The following is a 24,541-nucleotide window of genomic DNA, read 5'->3' on the forward strand; positions in this document are numbered from 1 at the left end:
TTTTTGGATATATAAAAATATAAAAGTTAAACTTGTGAAAATTCATCCAGAAAAAGAAATAGAAAGTACACGGCAACTCAGAGAGTACTCACAGAGTTTGTGAACTACAGCTCAGACTATAAAGACATGGTATCATTTGTAAACTTGTGAATTTTCAAAATTTTCATAGTAATTGTAATTTAGTAACAGGTACATTGAATGTAAAAAAATCAGAGACTGATCATACAAGAAAATGAGACAATAATAGATCAAAAATAAGGCAAAAAGAAGGTACCTTACATCAAGCAGTTTTATGTTTGAACCTCATGAAATATTACATGTATATAAAAACTGAGTGGTTATAACAAAAGTAATTTTTAAGATATGATGATAAATTTTATTTATTATATTATTTTCTTGTAAACTTTGTTTGTTGCTACAAACCTAGATTATATCCTAAATTCTGTAAACCTAAATTGGGAAATATTCTTAACACTTCCACATTATTTCAATTTTGATTATCTCAAACATGTTTAAATCAAGGGCAAAATTAGATATAACTGCCTACCTCGCCCTTAATACTTCTCCTCTTTCAAGAAATTTCAATTGAATTACTTCTTTGCCTTTCAAAATTCTGAATTCGTGAGTGTCAATCCCTGTAAAATATTGCAGTGTGTCCTTATTTACCACCTCTTTCTGATTGCACTTGATGTAGGCACAGCGAAAGGTTCATAGTTCGAAAAGAAAAGTTACATCCAATATCACAACATAAATGACCGCACAATAAATAAACACAGTTGTGTAACCAGAAAACTTTTTATTTGAAATGAATGTCTCATAGTCTACTAACAGGGCTATGAACCCATCAAAGCAAACAAAAAATGCATGTAAACCTCTAAACAGAATCAGGTATGAATTCACAGTCATGGATTCCAGCTTTGTTTATTAAAATGAATGTCTTCTAGTCTACTCTATCAGGGCTATGAACCTATCAAAGCAAACAAAAAATCCATATAAACCTCTAAACAGAATCAGGTATGAATTCACAGTCATCAATTCCAGTTCTGTTTCTTCCGGTAAGTTTAAAGTAAGGAGGAAGTAGAATTCTAATTCAAAAATTAGAATCTAACTGATCAAATACACATTCCTAGGTTTATTTTGCAACATTCATTCTATGATTTAAATTACATTTTCAAAATCTTCATGAGCTCGCACGAATTGTTTAGCACAAAAACATCTCCCCAAAATTTGCAAGTTGTCAAAGGACGTTTGATATATTGTGTTCCCTGAAGCAAGCATGAAACATCCCCTCCAACCCACCCTGACTAGTGATTTCTTATAAAATTTGCATATCCTGAAGACATTGTCCAGGTTTTCTGAAATCATTGAGGACATTTGATCATTTCTCGTTTATGTTGGGGTCATCTAGATGACCCTGACACCTAATGATCTTCAGAAAAATTGAAATGAAATTACAGTAAAACACTAAAACTGATTGGCAATTAAATTATCTGATAAAAATAGTAAATAATCTAATATAAAACTAACATTGTTATGGAACAGGGTAAAATCGTTACAATAGGTATCTTAATTGAAAAAGATAAATTGCGAGTACTTAAGTTATAAACACAACACGCACAATATATGTATAAATATTGTTTTCTCCCTACAGTGGGTACATGAATTCAGAGAGTAAATAATAATGTAATCACAACAACAAATGTAAAGCACATAGAATATAAGTAAAGTTTGTATAATAACAACATGAACTTGTTCCAAGCAAAATATAAGTAGTGCCAATGGTTGGTTAAGGCCGCCAATTACTATTCAAACTAACAAAGTATTATTGAAGCACCGGGTCGCTGCCATCTCCAGTTGTCTTGCTGCACTCACCATGTTGGTTGTCTCCATTAATTGTTTCTTTGTCTTCAAGCTCTGCATTCTTCCTGTTCATCCTGTAATATCCCCATCCTCCACAGAAGTCCAACTGAGCATCCCAATTTTATGAAATCTCTGAGGGCCCATTTGGTAGCATGAATTGGATGAGAATAGGAAAATTTGACTGCTAGAATTTGGAAATTCACTGTTTGGTTGTAAAAATGAAAGTAGAATTCGAATCTATTAATTATAATTTTAGCCCAAAATGGGCATGGCAGACTTCCTACTTAAAAGGTGAACCCAATTTTATCTCTGGTCGGATCCGCCCACATTAGCGAAGTTTGTAGTGAGAAAAAAAATAGTTTTTGGTACGAGAAAGGGTTTTGGTTTCTTCTGCACAGAGCCGTTGCTTCCTCCCTCTGCCCTATAAATCTCTAGAGGTGGGAACCAGCATCTGCACAAGCATTTCAATTGATACCAAAAGGCATGTATATTTTGTGCGTAGATGTGCGTTTCACCCCAGAGAAGGCCAAACTGCTGAATAAAACCCTTGGATCTACTTCGAACTTTCATGATTGAATGTATCATTCTGCAATTACTTCTCGTTTGGCTTCGCCCGATTCTTCTTCAGATGAGTGAAGGGGAATGAAATTCATGCTTAATCTGTTAACATAACACAACATACAGTGTGAAATTTATTGTATAGAATGTTGTTTTTGTTGTTTAGGGCATTAGGTGATAAATTTGATGGTCGTTGGCTGGAATGTTTTTATTAGAGTAGAAATCAAGATTTAGGAGGACTGTATTGTATGAAAACATTTGGGCAGATTTCCCATGATTATATACATATGTTATGTTGGATTTTTAAAATCGACTGTGACACTAAGAGATTTATCTACAACTGGCCATTTGATTCTTGCCAATTCCAATTCTTATAACCAAACACAGAAAATGCTTCTTCTGATTCCTTCCAGGTCAACCAAACAGGTTCAAGTGATATTCCAGAATTTATTTTAAGAATGGGTGAATTCTAGAAGTGAGATTACTCCAGCATAGTTGATTGCTGCATTCAGTAATTCCAACAACCAAACAGGCCTTAAAGAGATAAAATTGGGAGAAGAAATCAGAATAGACTCGGTCAATAGAAGCATCAACTTCAGAATAAGAGGAAATGGACTATAAGCACAGTAGACAGGAACATTGGCTACCAATATGAAGCAACAGTCAGTGATTATAATCAAACATATCTGACTAATATCGGCAACAATTAATCAACGACTAAGAATTGATATGAGGTTATCAACATAGCAACAGGTGCACATAATTAATTATGTACATCAGGTAGCACTTACACACTAACATTCATGACGAAATACAATGCATGCCAAAGACAACAACCTCTAGAAGCACTAAGAACATCGTTCATTCATAGAGATAAAGTGATGCCGAACCCATTATGTAGTAGCGCGATAAATATAAAAAGACATACTAATTGATGTTATCAATGATACAAATAATTGTCTAAGACTCTCAAACTGATCGATGATATATAGAAGAATATGGGACATTATCAAACAACGAACAAGAATCAACAAAGGGAGGATGATACAATAATCATGGATGTGATCAGTTACCAGCTAGTAACCAATTATTAAGCAGGGTCATCCATGAGACAAAATGACTAATTGATAACTGAAAAAAGTGCGAAATAATAATTGTTATTTAGAGTTTCGATCTCTTATTAAGAAATACGAATTGGAATATGCATATCTTTTGGTATCTAAAAGGTGCAACCATTCGTTGAAGACTTATATATGTAGAGATTGACCTCCAAAAACTGGGATATATTGAAACGAAATTATTTATGTGCTATCCCGTAAGGACCACTCTATACAAGAGCATATTGCCATTGGCATCACATTTCGGTGCAAGCATATAGAGTTATAGCCGGAAACATTTCAGAGCATATTATTATCGTCATTTCAGACACGACCCTATTAAACAGTATTCAAAGTAAATATAAATAGATATATCAGAGACGGCCTGTAGAAGTTGCATAATCATAATTGCAGACCAGACACTGCGAACATCACAAGGTACTGAGGCTCATCTTAGTCATTGCATATAATTCTTGTCTATCCGAAATAGCTCAAACATATCATTTTGATATTGATTGTTAAGGAAACATAGTTGTTCTGTATATAACATATTGATTTGATATTTATTGCACTGCATATGCATTTGGAATTAAGTCTCGATCAGATATATCAGATTTTCCATTATTTACTTAATTAGCAGAAACATTAAGAAATTGATTCTATCCATTAACTGTTCATAAAAGGATTGTGAAGAATTCAGCAGTGCTCCCAGAAAAATGGAAATTACAATTGATGTCAGAACTATAACTCTGTCAGCTTGTGCAATTTTGATGAACATTTCAGATTATTGGAAGTTGAAAGCGATTCAGGAACTAGTATAATAAGAAACTTCAAATATGGAAGGAAATGAAGAATTCAATAATGGTATGGATCAATTCATACAAGGTCAAAGAGAGATTCAAGAAAAATTGGCAAATTCTGCTGGCATTACTAAGCAATGATGATTATAGAAAACTATAGAAAAAAAAAAACAGAAAAAAAGATGAATATTCAAGACATCGTACCCTTAAGATTTAGACAAAATTCCCTAATTTCCTTACAAAGACAGAATGACAAAAGAGCAGGTTGCTACTTTACTCAATCTACATGAGCAATGGAGACTAGATTCCTTAAATAGCGTCTTCAACAAGACATATCTTTAGAGGACTACACTGAAATACAGGGGAGGCATCAGCCTAAGGAGCAAAATAATCATCATTTGGATATAAGAAAAAGCAAAGAACAGAAACACTTTAAGGAAGGTAAATAATTGCAATACAATAGTTACATCATGAGTCACACCTAGAATGCAGGCATTGGAAATGGTTCAATCAAAAGACAAAAGTGTAATTGTAAAATATGAAATCTGAGAAGATGTCAAAACAAGAGATGATCATTTAACACTAAATCTTTCATATAACTCCTCATCACAAGTAAGAGTACTTATATTTATGAAGATCACAAGGTTACACTTACTTCATCTGCTAGATCATGTGTCGAGGATAACATGTCTGGGGAAATCAAAGGACAGAATGGCACCCGTGGTTATTCCCTACATCCTAATAAACACGACATCCTCTACCAAGTCGAGAAGTGAGAAAGAAGATACCACCACCCCAATACAAGTAAATCGCTCACTTCATGTATCCAACCTCATCAAATAACAGTTGATATAGGAGGGAAGTTGACATTGAAATAGGGAAAACGGAACACAATGGATGTGGTAGATAAAGATGTCAAAGCATCTAAAACTCAAAACCTCATATCATTTTGAGCAAAAAGGTAAGAAGTCTAGAAAAGACCTCACTGTAAAGAAGACAAGGCATAGAGATCAAGTCCTTTATGGAGCCTAGTAACAATAAAAGAAATGATGCTAACTTGAAATTTTGTCTACAGTCATTCAAAGATCTTCTTGGGAGAGACTAAAACAAATTTTGGGATCCTAGTGCATCCTCAAACAAGGAAGCAATGAGATCCATTTGTAACATGATAGAAAACTCTAACAATGGTGAAACTAAACACTATTCAATCAAACTACACCAGGTTGTGACTAAGATTGAGATCCTTTATTTCGGACAAAGAACAGATGTTGAGAAATGATAATTAAGTCCCCAAGTACTATTCTAATAATTACCTCTACCCCAATGAATGATGATCCATATCAATATTCTAAGATGATGTTATACAACTCCACCTACATCATCAAGATAGATGCAACAGATTAGAAGATTTGGAATTATTCTTTTGACATCTTGAGAGGATACAAGGATTTCAGTTCTATGGTTGAATAATGCTCCTTTATCATCAATGATGATCAAGTTCATGAGTTTAGGCTTTAAATACTTACTGAGATTTCAAAGAAAACTTCACCAATTGGGCATAAGAAACAGCCTATCAAATTCAAAACGGAAGAGCAGCAATATAAAGGTAAACTCATGAAGCTGAATTGGAATTCAATTTTTAGTGAGAGCTCCAAGATTGACGAAAACCAAACGCTCAATAATGGATATGAAATTAAGATCATCAAAGAGACATCCTTGTGAAGAGCCCATGCAACACTAGAGGAACTACCTTACTAATCAACATGACAAAACCATTGTTCCCAATTAAAACCTTGCTACATCACGAAACATAGGAAGTATAATTTTAAAGGCCTAAAAGTCTCAAAAATGAATGACTTTCATAATGAATTCACTAATGTTGCACGATTGGTGTATGTTGAATCCTTCTACACATTTCCTCAGGAAACAGGAGTCATCTTGACAATATAAGAATGCTTTTAGACAAGTATTTTTCAAGAGGGCGGGATTGTTTGTGTGCGCGCAGGTGTGCAAGTGGGTGGGGGTGGGTGCATGGGTGGGTGTGCATGCATTCATGCAAGTGGGTGGGTGTGTGCATGTCTGTGTGTGCGCACGTTTGCGTGTGTGTGGGATCTTGAAATAATATTGCCTCGTGTATAAATTACAGAAGTCTTACCATATATTGTGATTCATAATAAGAAAAGATAATTAAAAGTAAGTGTCCCAAATTCCCAAGTTATTCTGAAAGGGGATATTACATTGTGAAAGGCAACAATGCCAACTATTTACTTCTTCTACAAGTGTGTAATTGATAAACTACACTAAATAGAATTATACACGTCCGATTGATTTACATGAGAGGATGATCAAACAATATACTAATGTGGTCCTTTGTCATGACTAAAAGATAAGTATTTAAACTTGCTGATGGATGCTATGAAATTACCAACCATCAACAAATAAACAAAAGTACATTATCAACCGACAAGTCATTAATATACTTGCCAACTGTATAATATAAATGAAATAGACTAATATGTTTCAGCTATGAATAAAGGTCATTTTCCCAACATGAAATTTCCATCACAAAAGTTCCAATTTCAAATCAAAGTTTGAGCATCAATAGAAAATCAATCTGATTTTCAAAATAACTATATTTTTGGAAGTTGTTTTTTCAGCATATATGCATTTTCATGGCTGTTTACCACATAGGGTAAGAAGTTCAACACATGTATAACACGATTCAGTTCAGAACAGGTACTTTATTCATGTATGCACTTGCAGATTACAATTTGATTACAATGACTACAATGATCAATGATCTATCAATTATAACTGATGATTCCAAAGTCCATCTCGGACGTGTACATATACCTTTCCAAAGGGGTGACTCAAGCGTCACGCGCCCGTTCGGATACTACTCTACTTGTCGGCTACACTATACATTTTACCGACAACATCATCCCCCCCAAAAAGAAAGGTCGTCTCCGGACGACAATACAACAAAATTCCTTAACAAAATTTTACTAACAAAATGCATCAATGCATAAGTACTAGATAGAGGGATGCGTCCCTGGCGTAGTGGCCGTACGCGTCCGCAACTCGTTCACCTCTACCCTTAACTTGTAGACCTGTTCTTTCCTGATCTTCAACTCTGCTTCTGCTTCCAACTGGAGCTCTAAGGCTGACTGCATCATCTCTCCGACCTCTCCCAATTCCTTCTCCTTCTCTGCTGCCATCTTCTCTTTTTTTGTCCTCAATTGTTCATTTGCTGCTGCTAACAGGGCTGTCCTTTCGGATTGCCAGGCTACCCACTCTGACTCCCAGGCTGCCCTCTCCGAAGCAAACCTGGTAGCTGACTCCTCCCGAGCTCCCTCAGCTGCTAATTGGTCCGCCTGACTCCTCCGAAGGGTGTAATATATCTTCCTATGTAACCTCACGATCTCTTGAATCAGTACCTCAATCTGGCCCTCCCTCTCAGGTTCCCTCGTCAAGGACCAATCCTGTCGCATCTCTGTGGTTTCCACATCGGGCCATCCCCTCTCCTCAAAACAAACTGTAAAGGCAGTTGGACATCCCGTCCGTATGAAGGATATGACTCTCTCCAGCTCCTTCCCTACTGACTCCAATGTCTGCATCTCTACTGAAGCCAAAACCTCGCGAGCTCAAGATGCTAGAGCTGCGACATCATCAAGAAAAATTGCCTCCGCCAACACTGTCTTCTGCGCTAGTGGGTGTTCCTTCTGTATACCCATAGCCTTCTCCACTACATCCGCCATATGCTCAATAGCGCTATGTGGTGCTCCTTCACTCCGTGTCTGCGCGAACTCCTCTGACACTACTTCCCGCATGGGTGTTGACAAGTATGTCACTCGAGGTGCCGGAGTTCGGTGGAACTTCGTACTCAGAAAAGCACTCACCCTCTGGGTTTTGTCCTCTCTCTCGCTGTCTTGCTCATGTGATGTCATCAGTGCCATGTCTATTGCGACCACTGCATCAGATTCTACTACCTCCAGTCGGGCACCTGGTACCCCCAACTCCTTCCCTGCGGGTGCCTCTAACACCCCTGTCTCCATGTCTATCTCCACCTCCATATTTGGTACCAAAGTCTCTCCTGTATTTAGTAGAGTCTCACGAGCCAGCTCCATTGGTGCCTCCGGAGCTACTATCTCCGTCGATGCTAAATGCAACTCTGTTATGGCTTGTGTCTCTGCGGTGCGTGTCTCTACGGTGGGCTGTGTCGTAGTTGAAACTGACTTCATCACCATCGGTTGTCTGAACTGTCCAAATCCTAGAATACCATGTGCACCTACAGGAACCAAGTGTGTCGTATCTGAAAGCACAGGCTGTGGAAATCTCAAGGGCGCAGCCGTGATCACTTCTACCTCTTCATCCTCCTCTTCTTCCCCCTCAGACCCATTCTCTTCTGAAGATGTCTCTCTTCCGCTATCTGTGTCACCACTATCTGATCTTAGTCGCTTGTTTTGGTGCCGAGAGTACCCAAATGCTTCCACTGCATTATAGGTGGTTCGCCAGGCGCAATGTGTCCCGGTTTTGCCTCTAGTGCATCATTCGGGATCATCCGCGTCGTTGCATCCAAAAACACACCAATAGCATAATGTGGCATATAGAACATTTTGTGCTGCAATGTCATAAACTTTGGCATCCACTCTGCCAATAGTGTTGCCCAATGATAAAGTCTGCCGTGCAGGATTCCGTTCATCATGGCTACATGTGGAAACAAGATATCTGAAGCGCGGCTCGAACCTGTGAGACGGCTTTTAACTATGTCAATCAAACAACGCCAATGCCCCTCCTGGATATTAGATTTCTTTAGTCCTCTGCCTTTGAACGTGACTGAGAGAGCCTCCTGTTCTACCTGCGACAGGTCTCCGCACACAAGCTGTATCAATTTCATCTTCACTTTACGGCTTAACTTCTTCGGCTTGCTTTCTATTTTTCTCCCACCCTGAGCATGACCAGGTATGCCAAATCTGTCGGTCTGAATGATACTATTAACTTGCAACCAAGATATTCAAATGTACTGCTTCTGGAGAACCTATCATATGTTTCAATCATTATGCGCAAAAACCCCTCGTAGTCTCTGATGCAAAATACTGGCATTTGCACTACCCATTCTACCTGTGCTTTCCGAATACTAGCCTTCACCTGGTGGTTGTCCAGAGTCTCCTGCCACCATTTCCAGCACTCTGCACCATTTAACCCCTCGAATGTGATACTCTGTACTATAGGAAATTCTCCCTGCTGCTTGGTCTGCTTTGCTTTCTTACTTGCGCCTGCACTAGTGGTTCCTGTATACATCCCTCCTGCTACACGAATTCCAAATGGTAGTGTCTTCGCGTTCTTGTTCATGTCTTCGTCTAGTTTCCTCTTCCAAGCCCTTTTCCCAGCTGACTGCATGATTGTCACCTTTTTGTCGTTTTGTGAATAAATGTCACACCATTACGACAGTTACTTTCCACAATTTTTCTGGCTTCTGTACTGTATGGCTTCTTGGAAAAGGATAGCTTACTCCTTTTAATGGTACGGCTGTTTACAAATTTGCAGTATCTTACATACTCCGTACGGACATCTCCTTACTCCTTTTAATGGTATGCCTGTTTACGAATTTGCAGTATCTTACATACTCCGTATGGACATCTCCTTTTGCTGTCCAGACCGTACGGTATCTGCTTCTGTACGGTCGTACGGTGTAGATACTCCCTGTTTCAATGGCTTCCAATTGCTATTCTGCTCCTTGGCGTCCTCCTAATTTCAGCAAATTTTCTTGGAACCGTACAGAGTCCAGGACGTAGACATACTCTGAGTTATGATCTGCAATCTCCTCCTTAAAGCCGTATGCTATCTTCCCCTATGCTTTTGATACCTTCATTCGTATGGCTTCCAAACAAGTTCCAACAAAATGTGTATTCCTTATGCCCTATGTACGGCACACCGTACGGTCATAATATTCTTGTATGGTTTCCACTGTGACATGCTCCTTTTATCCACATACGTTCATACAGGTTTTCGTACGGTCATGCAAACTTCTATTCAATTCCTTCCAAGCCCGTACATGGTCTTGGCTCAGGCCGTACGGTCTTTCATTCAACTTTCTTGTCTCCTCTCAAGCCATACGGCTTCCATTTAACTTTCTTCTGTCTCCTCTCAAGCCATACGGACTTCCATTTAACTTTCTTGTGTCTCCTGGGGGCTGTACAAGCTTCTATTAGCTTCCTTGTATCTCCTAGGGGCCGTACGGTCTTCTATTTCACTCTTCTATGCTGGTCTGACTGTACGGTCTTCCTGATTTTGAATATTGTTGTATCGCCTTTTTAATATTTATTTATTTTGTTTATTTTTGCTTTCCCTTCACCTAGCTTGAGTCCGTACGGTCATGAGGGTGGGTCGTACGGTCTTAAATCCTGGTCCTCAAAGACTCCTGTTGCCAATTTTACTAACTCCTTTTATTATTGTTTTGTCTCTTTATTAATATTTTGCTATTTTGCTCCCTTTTTCATCATATTTACTTATATCTCTTTTTCTAATAAAAGTCCTCTGGGTCGTACGGCTATCTAGAGAAGCCGTACAGTCATGTAAATTGCTTCACTTCTTGTTTTCTAGGCCGTACGACCTTTTGCTTTTCTTCATGCTTGTCCATATAATCTCGGCTAAAGCTCTCCTGTAGGCTTCTGTCCCCATTATATTTAAAATTCACCTCTTTATACATTTATTTTATACTTCATTTTATCAACTCATGCTTTTACAACTACAGTTTATTACTTCATATTTAAAACTATATTCGATTTTAATATTATACATATATACACTATTTACAGACATTTTCTTCATTCACTTATTTGTCCGTGGGGGATCCTTCTTTTCCCTGTATATTTTCAACTTTGATCCATTTACGGCATCTGAAATTTCTTTTCCGTCCAGTGTCCATAATTTATTTGCTCCATTATATCCAACTTCCCGTATCTTATACGGTCCAACCCATTTAACTTTGAATTTCCCAGGCCTTATTTCATTTTGTCCATTATACTTCAGTACTAATTGACCGGGTTGAAAGTTGTTCAATTTGAGGTGCTTGTCATGCCATGCCTTCCTCCTTGTTTGTGTGACTTTGATGGCCCACTGCGCCTGCAACCGCCGCTCATCGAGTTTGTTCAAGTTATACAACCTCTCTCATAAGCTCTCCATATCGCCTAGTTTATTCTCGATCGCTATTCTTAAACTTGGCACCATGAATTCTGTCGACACCACTACCTCCTGTCCGTACATTAGCTGAAACAGGGTATGTCCTATAGTTACTTTATACGAAGTGCGGTACGCCCATAAAGCAGATGGTAACTTCTCTTCCCAGTCTTCTCCCTCAACTGCACAAGATTTATAAATCACTCCTACCAGAATCTTGTTCGTTGCTTCTGCCTGTCCATTAGCTCTTGGGTAGTACGGGCTCGACAATGAATGGTAAATTTTGAAATCAGTAGTGAGTACTCTAATCACATGGTTAACAAAATGTCCCCCACGATCACTCGTCAACTGGAGTGGGATCCCGTACCTTGTAATAATTTGTTCATATAAGAATTTTGCTGTGCTGACTGCAGAATTATCTGGTAACGCGCATGCCTCCACCCATTTAGTTAAGTACTTCGTTGCTACCACGATGTATCGGCACCTTGTTTTGCTCACCTTCAGTGGTCCAATAAAATCCAATCCCCACCTCTCAAACAGTTCATGTGCATCCGAGGGATTGAAAGGCATAAAATCTCTCTTCAATGGTTTTCCAGCCCGTTGGCATGTATCACACTCAATGACCCATTCCCTGGCGTCGTTGTATACAGTTGGCCACCATAGTCCTGCCAAAAGTATCTTTTGCGCAATAGTATCCGGCCCCATGTGTCCTCCCACTGGGCTTTCATGTGCTTCCGTCAATACTTTCGGAATTTCCTCCTCGAGGACACACCGTCTTAGAATCTGATCTCGTCCCATTTTATACAGTAGGCCATTAATTAACTGAAATGTCCAGCTTCTCAGCACCAATTTTCATCTTTTGTTTGGTGACATGTCGCTTGGAAACTGCCCCGTCGATAGATATTCTCCAATGCGTGTGTACTAGGTTGGTAGTACTGTAACCTGAAAAAGTTGCGCATCTGAAAAATCATCATTAACTCCTTCAGGTGGCTCCCCCGATTTTATTCTTGATAGGTGATCTGCACTCACATGACTCTTCCCTGGTCGTACCACAATCTTAAATGTGAACTCCTGTAATAATAACCATTGGCTTATTCTTCCTTGAATAATTGGCTTATTGACCAAGTAGAGTAACGCCTGATGATCTACGTAGAACACAAATGGAGTAGCCAACAAATAGTGTCTAAACTTTTGTACTGCATATACCATCCCCAACGCTTCTCGCTCCATGGTACTGTAATTTCTCTCTGCCTTCGACAACAATCTGCTTGCAAAGTACACTAGATGGTCCAACCCGTGGTTGCCAATCTATGCCAGTGTTGCTCCGATGGCATAATTTGAAGCATCTACATGGACATGAAATTCTTTATCCCAATTCGAATAGGCCAAAATCGGAGCCGTAGCCAACCTTGCCTTCAATCCGTCAAAGGCTTCGTTCTGCTCAACCTCCCATCTATAGGGTTCACCCTTGCAGGTGAGTTTGTCCAGTGGATAAAAAAATTTTGCATAGTTTTTAATAAATCTTCGATAATAACCGATGTGCCCCAAAAACGACTTTACTTCCGACACATCCGTCGAGGGTGGCATCTCTAAGATCACGCGGACCTTGTCTAGGTCCGTCTTCAGTCCTTCTTTACAAACTATATGCCCAAGCAGCTTCCCCTGCAGCACCATGAACCTGCACTTCTTCGGGTTCAATGCTAATCTTGCTTTCCTGCACCTCTCCATACATTCTCCTAACACTATTATATGTTTGTCTTCTGTGCTAAAAATTGACCAATCATTTAAAAATGCCTTAAAAATTTCCAACAGACATCTTATCAAATATATGTAGAATAATCCTTTGGCAAGTCGCCGGAGCATTACATAATCCGAACGGCATCATGTTATATGCATATACTCCCTCCTCGACAATGAATGTCGTTTTTAGTTTATCCTCCTCGGCAATGGATATCTAATTATATCCTGAGAATCCGTCCATGAATGAGTAAATTTCATGCCCCACCACTTCCTCCAGAATGCTATCTATAAATGGTATCGGAAACGGGTCTTTAATTGTTATGGCATTCAGACATCGAAAATCCACGCATATTCTTATCTGTGTCGTATCCTTTTTCAAGGATATCACAATCGGTGATACCCACTCACTTGTCTACACTTTAAAGATGATACCGGCCTCCAACATCCTATCAATCTCTTTCGTGACCCGCGCTGCATAGTTTTTGTTCATTCGGTACGGTCTCTTTCGTACTGGTACCGCGCCTTCAATTAATTGTATCCGATGGATACATAGTTTTGGTGGTACTCCTTTCAAGTCCTTATACGTCCAAGCAAAAACATCTTTATACTCCATGAATATTTTGAATGCTGCCGCCTTCAATACTGGGTTCCAATCATCTCCTACAAGAATGTTCTTCGGATTTTCCTCATCACCCAAGTTCATTGTTTTCACTGTCGGCTCTTCATACTTTATTGGTTTATCTTTACTGAACGTATGGGCAGGTGTTTCATCCACTTGCGCTTCTCCCTCCTTCAATTCATTGTACTCCTTCGAAAACTCATGGCCTTCTTTTCCTTCCTCGATACTCAAAATATTGCAGCTCGGAAAGACTTCATAATCTTCCATTTGCCAATGTAGCAATCCGTTTACTGAATCTAGGTCGTCATCAGTTGACCCTCCTATTCTCAGCACCCCTTCATCATCTGGTTCCATCCTCTTTTTCCCTTCGTCATCACTCTCGCCACCGCCTTCTGAGTCCGACGACGCGGCTTTTTCTCCTACCATCTGTGTATGTAAATCGATTATAAATCTCCTACCTCCCTTCTCCATCGACAGAGTGTTCCTTTTCCAATCGTGCTTTACCTTAGCTTGCACTAGCCACCCCTGTCCCAAGATGGCGTCGCACCCTCTTCTTTTTAGTGGAATAACCACGAAATCCAGTAAAAATGGTTGTGTCCCAATTGTTACCGGCTGCGCCATTAGAGTGCCCAAGGGTTTTATCCCATGTTGATCTGCTGTAAGTAACTGAAAGGTGGGTGGCCATAGTGTTGGTTGTCCAAATTTTTTCCAGATATCTTCCGGCATCACATTCACTCCCGATCCTCCGTCTACTATTGTATCTATTAGCACCGTACCCAGAATGCCCATCTCCACCACTATTGGATGTCTACCTGTCGTAAGTGCTAGTAACATCGGATCTATTACTGCTGCCGTGGCTGTTTCCTTACTATCCTTTGATTCCTTCGTCATTCTCGGGGATGGTGTCATATTTATAATAGCCGTACGTAGCTATGGCATGGTGAGAAGAAGATCATTTAATTTAACTAGCACTTCCATTTGCATTATTTGTTTCATCATGCTTTGTTCCGCTAAGTTTCTTTTCGGAGTTACAATAGTGTCTTTTACTTGTGACTTCTCCGCTATTATCTGTTTCTCTATCTCTGCTCGAACTTTCTATAACCTCCCCTTTTCTTCTTCCGCATTCGAATATTTTGCCTTGCTCGCCTGCTCCCACGTGATCGCCAACACATTCTCATTACTTGTTTCAATACTTAATAAATTTACGCCTTGCTTTGGACATTTTGAATCTTCATGGTCCCCTAGACCACACCATCTGCACAGTAGTTGCGGCGTCTCCTTTGTAGTACAGTCCCTTGCGAGTGACCCCAAAGATTACATGCCCGACACTGTATCATCGGTCGTCCACTCACATCATATTGTATTCTACTCCGGCCTCCATTGTTATTGTTATTGTTTCCACCCCTTCTATGTCTATTATTGTTTCGATATCCACCTGAAGTTGCATCATTGCCCGCGTTGTTGCTATTGCTCGACACTTCCTGCGTTAGTAACACCTGTTGGTGTCCTTTTGTTTTCAAGTTAAACGGGCACTCTTTCAGGGAATGCCCCGCCACCTGGCAGATGTCGCAAAACTACTTCTTCGGGCATGAACCCTTCGTATGTTCGTACTCCTTGCAATCTGTACACCACAGTTCTCCTTTTACTGAATCTGGATTCTTTTTCAAATTTTTGAATTCTTTCATCATTCGCAACATGTCTTTCTGTAGCACTTTCACCTTCTTGTTTGATTCCTCATCACTACTACTACTCTCCGAGGATGAATCATCTGAATCAGAGGACTTATGTTTCTTCTTCTTACTCATTTTCTGTTCGCTTTCTAAATCCATGGCACGAGTGTATGCATCGGTGTACGATGACGGTGGTACAATCTTCATTTTCTTTTTAAGAGCCGGTCGTAGCCCTTCCACAAACCACCGTTTTTTCAACCCATCCGCTAGTTGACTCTCCATCTTTCCGATCAATTCTTTCAGTCGCTTGGCATAGGTTCGGTCTATCTCATTCTTTCCTTGTTTGGTGTTGTAGATTTCTGCCACTATTTCATTATCATCTCGGAGTAATCTGAATTCTGCTATAAATTCTTTTTTAACATTCTCCCATGTATTAAGTTTCTGAGGACTAGTGTCGGAAAACTAGTCTATCACCACACCCCGTAGGGTCGCTGGAAATTGTCTTACCCAATCATCCTCATCTGTCACACCATTTGCCATCCATATGGTTTCACACGTTTTACAATGTCTGATAGGGTCTGCTAAACCATCACTGTGAAACTTGGGTAACTTTTCTTTAGGGCCAGCCATCATTACTTGTCTTTGATTCTGAGGTACTTGTGTACCCGCGCTGTTCTGAGCTCCCGCGCTATTCTATGCTCTCGCGTTGTTCTGGACTCCCGCGCTGTTCTATGTTCCCGCACTATTTTGGACTTCCACGCTGTTCTGGACAACAGTCTTGTTTCCAACAACTGCGTTGTCTGGTGAAAAGTCTTCAAGTGACGTTCTATTCTCTGCCTGTATTCGTTTGTCCGATGTATCGAGAACGAAGAGATCCCTCCACGCTCGTGCTCCCTCGGCACTCCGAGCCGTGCGAGTTGCTTCCCTTCCGTTCGAACACTCTCCCCTCGACGTATACAAGTTAAGGAATTCTTCCCTTGTTTCCTCCACCAAATTCAAGCATTGTCGAGTTTCTTCCAGCAATTCCTCGGCACTCCTCAGCCTACTAGGTGAGTGCACTCCCTCCGTCTGTGCCTCTTCACCCCTTCGGTGCCCCTCGGCAATCTGCTAAAGTCTCTGTCTGCGTTCTGCTTGCTGTGTTAAAATTAAAATTTCTTTTGTTGTACTTAGTTCATTCATATCTTTCACCTTATTCCGATCTTTGTTTGGCAAATTCGGCATCAATCTTCATATCATTCCTTCGTTCCAGGTTTGTCTGGCAACGGTGCCAAATGTTTACCGTACAGGGTAAAAAGTTCAACACATGTATAACACGATTCAGTTCAGAACAGGTACTTTATTCATGTATGCACTTGCAGATTACAATCTGATTACAATGACTACAATGATCAATGATCTATCAATTATAACTGATGATTCCAAAGTCCATCTCGGACGTGTACATATACCTTTTCGAAGGGATGACTCAAGCGTCACGCACCCGTTTGGATACTACTCTACCCGTCGGCTACACTATTCATTTTACCGCAAGAGGAGCTCAGAAATCCAAATTTCTATTTTTTAAGATCATTATTTTAGAAATTATTAATTTTAGCATGTATGCATTTCCAAATACATGACAAGTTCTACAGTTGGTCAAAATTAGGTTCAAGCATGAACATGAGGAAAATAGATTGCAAATAGTGAAGTGGTAGTAAAAAGAGAACTTATCAAAGATGCAGTTTTGTGATAGTGTATAAAATGCTTCCTAAGGATTAATATCGCAAAGTGCAAGTGTAATGTCCCATTCTCACTAGCACTCGGATTTAATGGAGTTTGGCCTATAATCGGACCCTCGTAGGCCAAGGTGTTGAGGAGAGGGTCGTGTGAGCAATTCTTACTGTTGTCACAGGTTTCTTGCACCACCGGACTTCATGTAGCCTATGATATTTGCACTTTATATTAATTATATTTTTAATATTACTTTAAAGTACAATTAATTGCTATTGCAAGAAAGGGAGAATCTTCTAGAAAATGAAATTAAATATTATTTTTATTTCTTCTAGAAGGAGGCTGACCTCTTGGAGGAAAAAAGTAACTATGGAGGGAAGCCTCATTGTTGGATATCAAATGTATTGTCATCTACTTTGCATAATAACTTGTGGAGCCAAGGGTTTCTGCAGTTTGCTACATTGGTAATTGGGAACAAACACTCTTATTGATTCGCATAATTGAGGTGGTGAAAGATCCTCCAAAGGGTTGCAACTATTAGAGAAGACAAATCAGTCTTTTCATTGTGCCGAATTTGTGGCCTAGAGCCAGATTTGAGGAGTAAAGTTTAAAGAAATACGTCTGATATTAATCTTCAGACATATTGCAGTAGGGTTGGGTATTTGGATAATGATTCTAAAAGAGTTTGGAAGACTTTTCTGTAGCTAAAGGTGAACAGTGTCGTTGCTACACTGTTGTCGCTACAGTGCTTTCAATACACTGCTTTTGCTACAGTACCATTGCCACAGTAAAATCTAGATATTTTGGACAATTTCCAGGTTCCTACCCATTTACATTTTGCATTGCATTGAGGTTAGATCTGAATATTTAGAGCATTTGTAGGGCTTTAGAAATCAGTTGTGGAGGTCTTGTAATCTTATTTATATCAGAATCTTATATCAGAAAGTTGTCAAAAGGGATTAGAATATCATTGAAAATCATAGCAGGCACTGTCCTAATATCTTATTGTTATAGATGCATATTTTCTCATTTGTAACCAATGCTTATATGTTTCAAAAAAACAATTACAAAAACATTCGCATTTTCATTGTTTGATGTTTTGGAGTTCTTTGCAAGCCTATCTATTAAAGTTTGGCATTTAGAAAGAAATCAGAATTTAGATCTGCAATATATCCCATGCGTGCAAAGTGTTTGATGGAATTCTCATGTTAAGGAATCAGAAAATTTAATTCAGAATTGAATGGAATATTACAGCAAGTAATTGAAGAGATAACTTAATAAACAAAGAGTTATGTGAGAAAGTGTTTAAAATGTTTCCTAGGAATTAATATTGCAAAGTGCAAGTCACTGAAAAATTCCTCCTCTTCTAGGAATTAAATATAGGTTTACCTCAATCATTATTTTGTTTCTAACTTTCCAGTGGTCACAAACTAAAGTGATATTATAATGCCAATACACCCAAAAACCACAATGATTTAAATTTTTTTAAATCATTTTTCCCGCACATTTGATATATTTTTTTACTAAAATAAAATGATTCTGGAAATTTTCTGATTTCTGCACAGAATTTTTTGCGATAATCTGCATTAAAATCAGTTTTACCCACACTTGATGCTACTTTGTTCTACACAAGGTTGAGCATTCTGTTTCGATAGTTTTAAAACATAGCCGATACTCCAGAGTTGTTATATGTAATAGCAGTTTTCCACTTTTTAAGTATAGTCACACTTATCTACTTTTTAATTCCATTTCCCTGCCAGCTAAAATATGTTTGTGAAACAAAATTGCACATACTTAACAAGTAAAATAGCCTCAAGAACATGACTTTAAAGAAGAATATTAGAAACCATCTTACATGCGTCCTGGCAACAGCAAATAAGTTGTTAATTCCCATTGATGAACCTTTATCGCTAGAGGTAAACTGTGAACCTGAGGCAAAGACAAAAGACTTTCCACTATCTCTTGCTATGGCACGAGCAAAAAGAGTTTTACCCGTGCCAGGGGGTCCACTGATCAAGACAGCCTGCAATATCCAGAAAACAAAAGATATCATTAACATGGTAGTTAAATTTCTTTCTGCAAAGGGAAAAAGATAAACAGGAATCATAATATAAGATAGATGCCAAAGAAAAGGAACAATCCTATGTGCTAATGTATCACCAGTGCAAATTTTTCACAGTACCTTCCTCCACATTCACGATGAAAAGCTGATATAATATTGAAAAGAAAAAGGAAAAAGAAGAAATTAAAAAGCATAGCATTAATTATGTTAGACAAAGTTTTGCAATTATTTTAGAAATCTGCTATTAGCACACCAAAATCAAATGCCAAATTGAAGCAAACAACCTCAATGAAGCTAGTTGCATTATTGAATTTACCAAAAATGAAAGGAATAACTTATTATGAAAAAGGAGGCAACAGCAGAACTTTCAAGGCTACATCCATTTATCCAAATAAAAGGGTACAATAAGAGATGAACTGCAGAAAAAATAAACCTTTACAAGATAAAAATGCAAAATTAAAGGTGTTGCAGCTTTCCTATAAGGCAGACAATCTAACAAGGGAATACAAGTGAGTGTTACTTCCATGAAGTTCCATCACAACAATGTTAGCAATGGATCAATGGGTGCAGTTTCACCAGGCATAAACTGTACAAGATTCAACAAGAAAATAATCTTGAGAAAACCTTGACTTGAATGGCTCTTCTAAACTGAACATGTTATAGCTCCTTTCACAAATGTAGCCAGAGTGTATTCAACAGAACTAACAGATTTCCTGTACACAAAATAGTCTGTTAACTCTATTCAATAATCAAATCGTGTTTATTGTTATCAATATGGCTCACATTCTGGCATGCTTTAACTACTGCATAAGCAGAGGATAATTATTATATCACTTTGCCTGGATTCTTCATTTTTGCATACAGCCAAAGAATGTGCTGTGGAACAGACTACTTGTATTTACAGCAACAGAACTAAGCATAGATTTTAAACTTGATAATAGTGACATTTAGAACGAAGAAATAATAATCGATGAGCGCAAAAAGTATGAATACATAAAGATAATGGGACTTCCATGTTCAAATAAATGACATACCCGAGGAAGTTTTACTCCTTTATTGAGATATCTCGAGGGATTGTTCATATACATCAGTATTTCATCAAGTATATCCCATACATTTCCTCCCAAGACAATATCTTTGTATCCTGACATTGTAACATCTCCACCTCCAGCAGGCTGTAGAAGCAAAATGATAACAATAATATTAAAATCTCCCTCTCTATGATACATTATATCAATATATTTAATGTTAGCAGATAATATCATAATAGCCTTCGATGAAATAAAGTTTGAACAGTAAAACATACATTCTATGGCTACTGTATATGGATTAAATTTAACCTTTGCTGTGTGGACAGAAATTTGTTGAATTATCACATTTTATCTCCATAATAAATAAAAACCACAGAAGGAGATGCACACATCACTAGAACTTATTGAATGATAAGATTCTAAATCACCCCTTTTTCCCAAGACATGCAAAGTAATTGTTTTCAACCAGGGGGGTACAAATCTATAAGACGACAAGACGCTCAGAGAGCAACCAACCTATAGACAAACTGAAAATCATGCTCCTATTGTTGAATGATAAGATTCTAAATCACCCCTTTTTCCCAAGACATGCAAAGTAATTCTTTTCAACCAGGAGGGTACAAATCTATAAGATGACAAGATGCTCAGAGAGCAACCAATCTATAGGCAAACTGAAAATCATGCTCCTAGATATCAAGAAGAATTGATAATTGATTGTTCCAGACACATTTGTATCAGACAATGCAAAGTCTCAATACGAAAGCTAGAGCTACAAAATAACTAAAACTGACAATCGAGGTTATATCAAGTGGTAAACATCATTGAAGAAAAGGCAAACATGCTGTCCACTTATTTGCAAACTCCACTACTAATGCTTTCATATTTCAAACTACGAACTTCTGCAAACAAACTATAAAGGGGACTGCAGCTTGAAATATTCATTAAAGCAACACCACCCAAGTCTATTAAACTAGGGACACCACCAAGTCTATTAAACTATATTAAGCAGTTGACCACAGATTTTAACATAATACTAATGAAATCGATGTTTCATTATCGGCATTTATAAATATACCAAACAAACATGTTAAGCTATAAATCTTGTAACCCTGACATCCATCCAAGAGCCCACTTACCTGGACAGCCCAAACCTTAGGCTGTAATGTCCGCTTTTCAATCAAGTTTGGACCTAGTACTAATGAAATCAATGTTTAATTATCAGCATCTAAGTTGCCGATATGGTTATGGGCATGAAAACCAAGCATATTAGTACATCTGTTTTTTTGCCCTTGGGTATGGTACATTCAAGTACTAGAATATGTGTTTGTGTGTGTGTTTAAGAAACTGGATTCATGGAGGGACCTCCAGAATCGGGTCTGCTACGTTCCAGGTTCGTCTCAGGTGCTGAACCAAACTTGGGCATACCCACAGCAATGACAACCCAAAAACAGGGACACTAACTTAATAAGAAGATTTTAAAACAAAACGATTTCCTAGAAAACCCTAATTTCACCTCAAAATGCACCTATTTGCTCATTCCATTCATTATTCATCATAACAATTGCATTTTACCATTATTTTTTCCCTCGCGCTTGTTTTGACGGCCCATGTGATTTGATGTGAGTTTTCTGACCACTTCAACATGCAGGATGAAACACTTAGTAATTTAGAATGAAAAAGTATTTTATGGTGAAAAACCATATATCAAATACTCTCTTCAATATGAAAGCTCAGATGCTAAGCAATATATGCTATTGTGTGATCTATTGGATGTTAAATCCTGATAACTTGATCATATTAATATTCTGATTTTTCAGATCAGACAAATCTAAATGCATGTCATTTCTTTTATATATGGTCTCGTGATAATTGCATCCCCCGTAGAACACATCGGTGATTTGCTAGGCATATTTATATGCCTTCTATTGACTATTGTACTTAACTGAGTATTAACTATTAGTTATAGAGCAAGGGTGCCGATTTTTGGATGAGTAGGTTATTTCATAGAGATCCAACCTAGAAGGGGTTGTGTCTATTTCAAAAGGCAAGACTCTTGGTTACTATATAAGTAGGAGCAAGATTGTGCATAGAAGACACACAATACAATCTTAAGTCTGCATTTCAAGCAATCTACTCCTTGGCTATTTTAGTGCAGAAAAAAATATAATCTCCAGAATTTATTGGACTTCCAGAACAATAACATTCAGCCCAGAATTATAGTAGATCGATTTGTAACAAGGTAATAATACTACATCAGTATTATATCTTCAGAATTTGCAGAAAACTTACATGGTATCAAAGCTTTAGTAGTTGAACCATGGCTCTGCAAATTGATAATCAGATTTAAAACATATCTACACAACATCCTTCTACCTACAATGGCCAATGCAATCAGACCCGAAGACAGGTTTGTTGGAAAAGACCACTTCATTGAATGGAAATTCAGAATTATGATAGCTCTTGAAGAAAATGATGTAACACAATTTGCTGATAAGGAATCCAAGCAACCTGATGCTGATCCTTATAAAACTAACTGGATCAAAGGAAATAGGAAAGCCATGAAAATGATATTAGATGGAGTTAAAAATAAAATAGTACCTATGCTAATGAAACATCAGACAGCAATCAATATGATGAGTGCATTAATAAATGCGTATGAGGTTAATGATGCAACTAGAACACTTTAACTAAAAAGGTAACTAAATCATATAAAAATAAGGGAGGGCGAATCTATGAAATCATACTTTAACTAAAAAGGTAACATGAGTGATTTATGTAAATCAGAACCAACCAATGTTTCAGATGCTATTAAACATACAGCTTGGATGGACGCTATGACAAAAGAATACCAATCCATTATTAAGAATGATGTTTGGGAAATTGTTCCAAGGCCTGAGGGAAAATCTGTTGTTTCTTCTAAGTGGATATTTAAAATCAAGCATGCTGCTGACAGTAGCATTGAAAAGTATAAAGTCAAATTCGCAGCCAAAGAATTTTCTCAGAAGGAGGGAATTGATTATGAAGAAACCTTCGCTCCAATTGTTAGATACACCTCTGTAAGAGCAATCCTAGCTATTGTAGCATCGAAGGGATGGAAAGTACATCAGATTGGAAGTATGGCAGAACTCTGACAACATCATACTTAATCAAGGAAAGTATACATTAGACATTTTGAAGAGATTTGGAATGTGGAACTGCAAGCCTATGTCTTCTCCAACGGAGACTAATCTACACAAACATAAGGAAGCAACAACAAAATCAGCCTCCATAAATTGTACTATTTACAGACCGATGATTGGGTCTCTTATCTACTTCGTAAAGACAAGACCTGATATTTGCTATGTTGTTAATGCTTTAAGTCAGTTTATGTGTGAGCCAAAGGATTGGTTGCAGTCAAACACATTATAAGATACTTACAAGGCACTCTTAACCTTGGTCTTAAGTATAAGAAAATTGACATAAACTTACATGGATTCACAGACTCAGATTGGAATTGAAGTATTACTAATAGGAAAAGCACTTCAAGATGTAGTTTCAGTTTAGGCTCAGCAATGATTACATGGATATGCAGTCATTAGGCTCAACAATGATATCATGGATATGCAAAAAGCAATCATCACTAACACAGAGTTCCACAAAAGTTGGATACATTGCAGCTACAATGGCTTCTCGGGAAGCAATTCAGTTTAGAAAGTTACTTGTGGGATTATTTGATCAACCCATGAATCCCACTATCATTCAATGTGATAATCAAAGTTCCATCGGGTTTTATTTGAATCCAAGTTTCCATAACAGTTCCAAGCATATTGAAATTTCTTATCATTATGTAAGAGATATGGTAGACAGGAAAACTATCAAGTTAGAATACATTTGCACTACAGATCAGACAACAGATCTTTTTACCAAACCTCTCTCGAGTGAAGATAGATCACTTTAGAAAAAGAATTGGTATGGTTGAATTATAATACATTTGTATTCTTTAATTATTAATGAAATAATTTTGTGTTAAAATTATTATTGTCAGGCTATTGATTGTTATGTGCTTCACCATTTGTGTTCATTATCTAGGAGGTGACGATCTCTAAGATAATGAAGACTTGTATAAAAGACATAATGAGAGGTGACAATCTCGAAGATAATGTACTAAACAGTAAGAGAACTACTGGCAGATCTGGATGAGTTTAAGATTACGTTGTGATATAGACATTTTATGTT

At 38.0% G+C, this 24,541-nt stretch overlaps 1 protein-coding gene across 3 annotated transcripts in view; it reads right to left on the bottom strand.

The window, feature by feature from the left end:
• The window catches only part of FTSH12 (FTSH protease 12), a 330,913-nt gene that overhangs the window by 179,550 nt on the left and 126,822 nt on the right, over positions 1-24,541 (bottom strand). For all 3 annotated transcript variants that reach the window (XR_016359778.1, XM_089812775.1, XM_089812774.1), the window contains exons 7-8: positions 20,330-20,470; positions 19,089-19,256 (exon numbers count right to left, since the gene is read on the bottom strand). Coding sequence is in view for 2 of the 3 variants with exons in the window: in XM_089812775.1 (XP_089668901.1) it covers positions 19,089-19,256; positions 20,330-20,470 (309 nt within the window). In the remaining variant the exon portion in view is untranslated. The remainder of the gene's footprint in view (positions 1-19,088; positions 19,257-20,329; positions 20,471-24,541) is intronic.

The sequence above is a fragment of the Cupressus sempervirens genome, chromosome 2, assembly GCF_028749045.1.
Source record: "Cupressus sempervirens isolate cs-2001-9-10 chromosome 2, ASM2874904v1, whole genome shotgun sequence".
Lineage (NCBI taxonomy): Eukaryota > Viridiplantae > Streptophyta > Pinopsida > Cupressales > Cupressaceae > Cupressus > Cupressus sempervirens.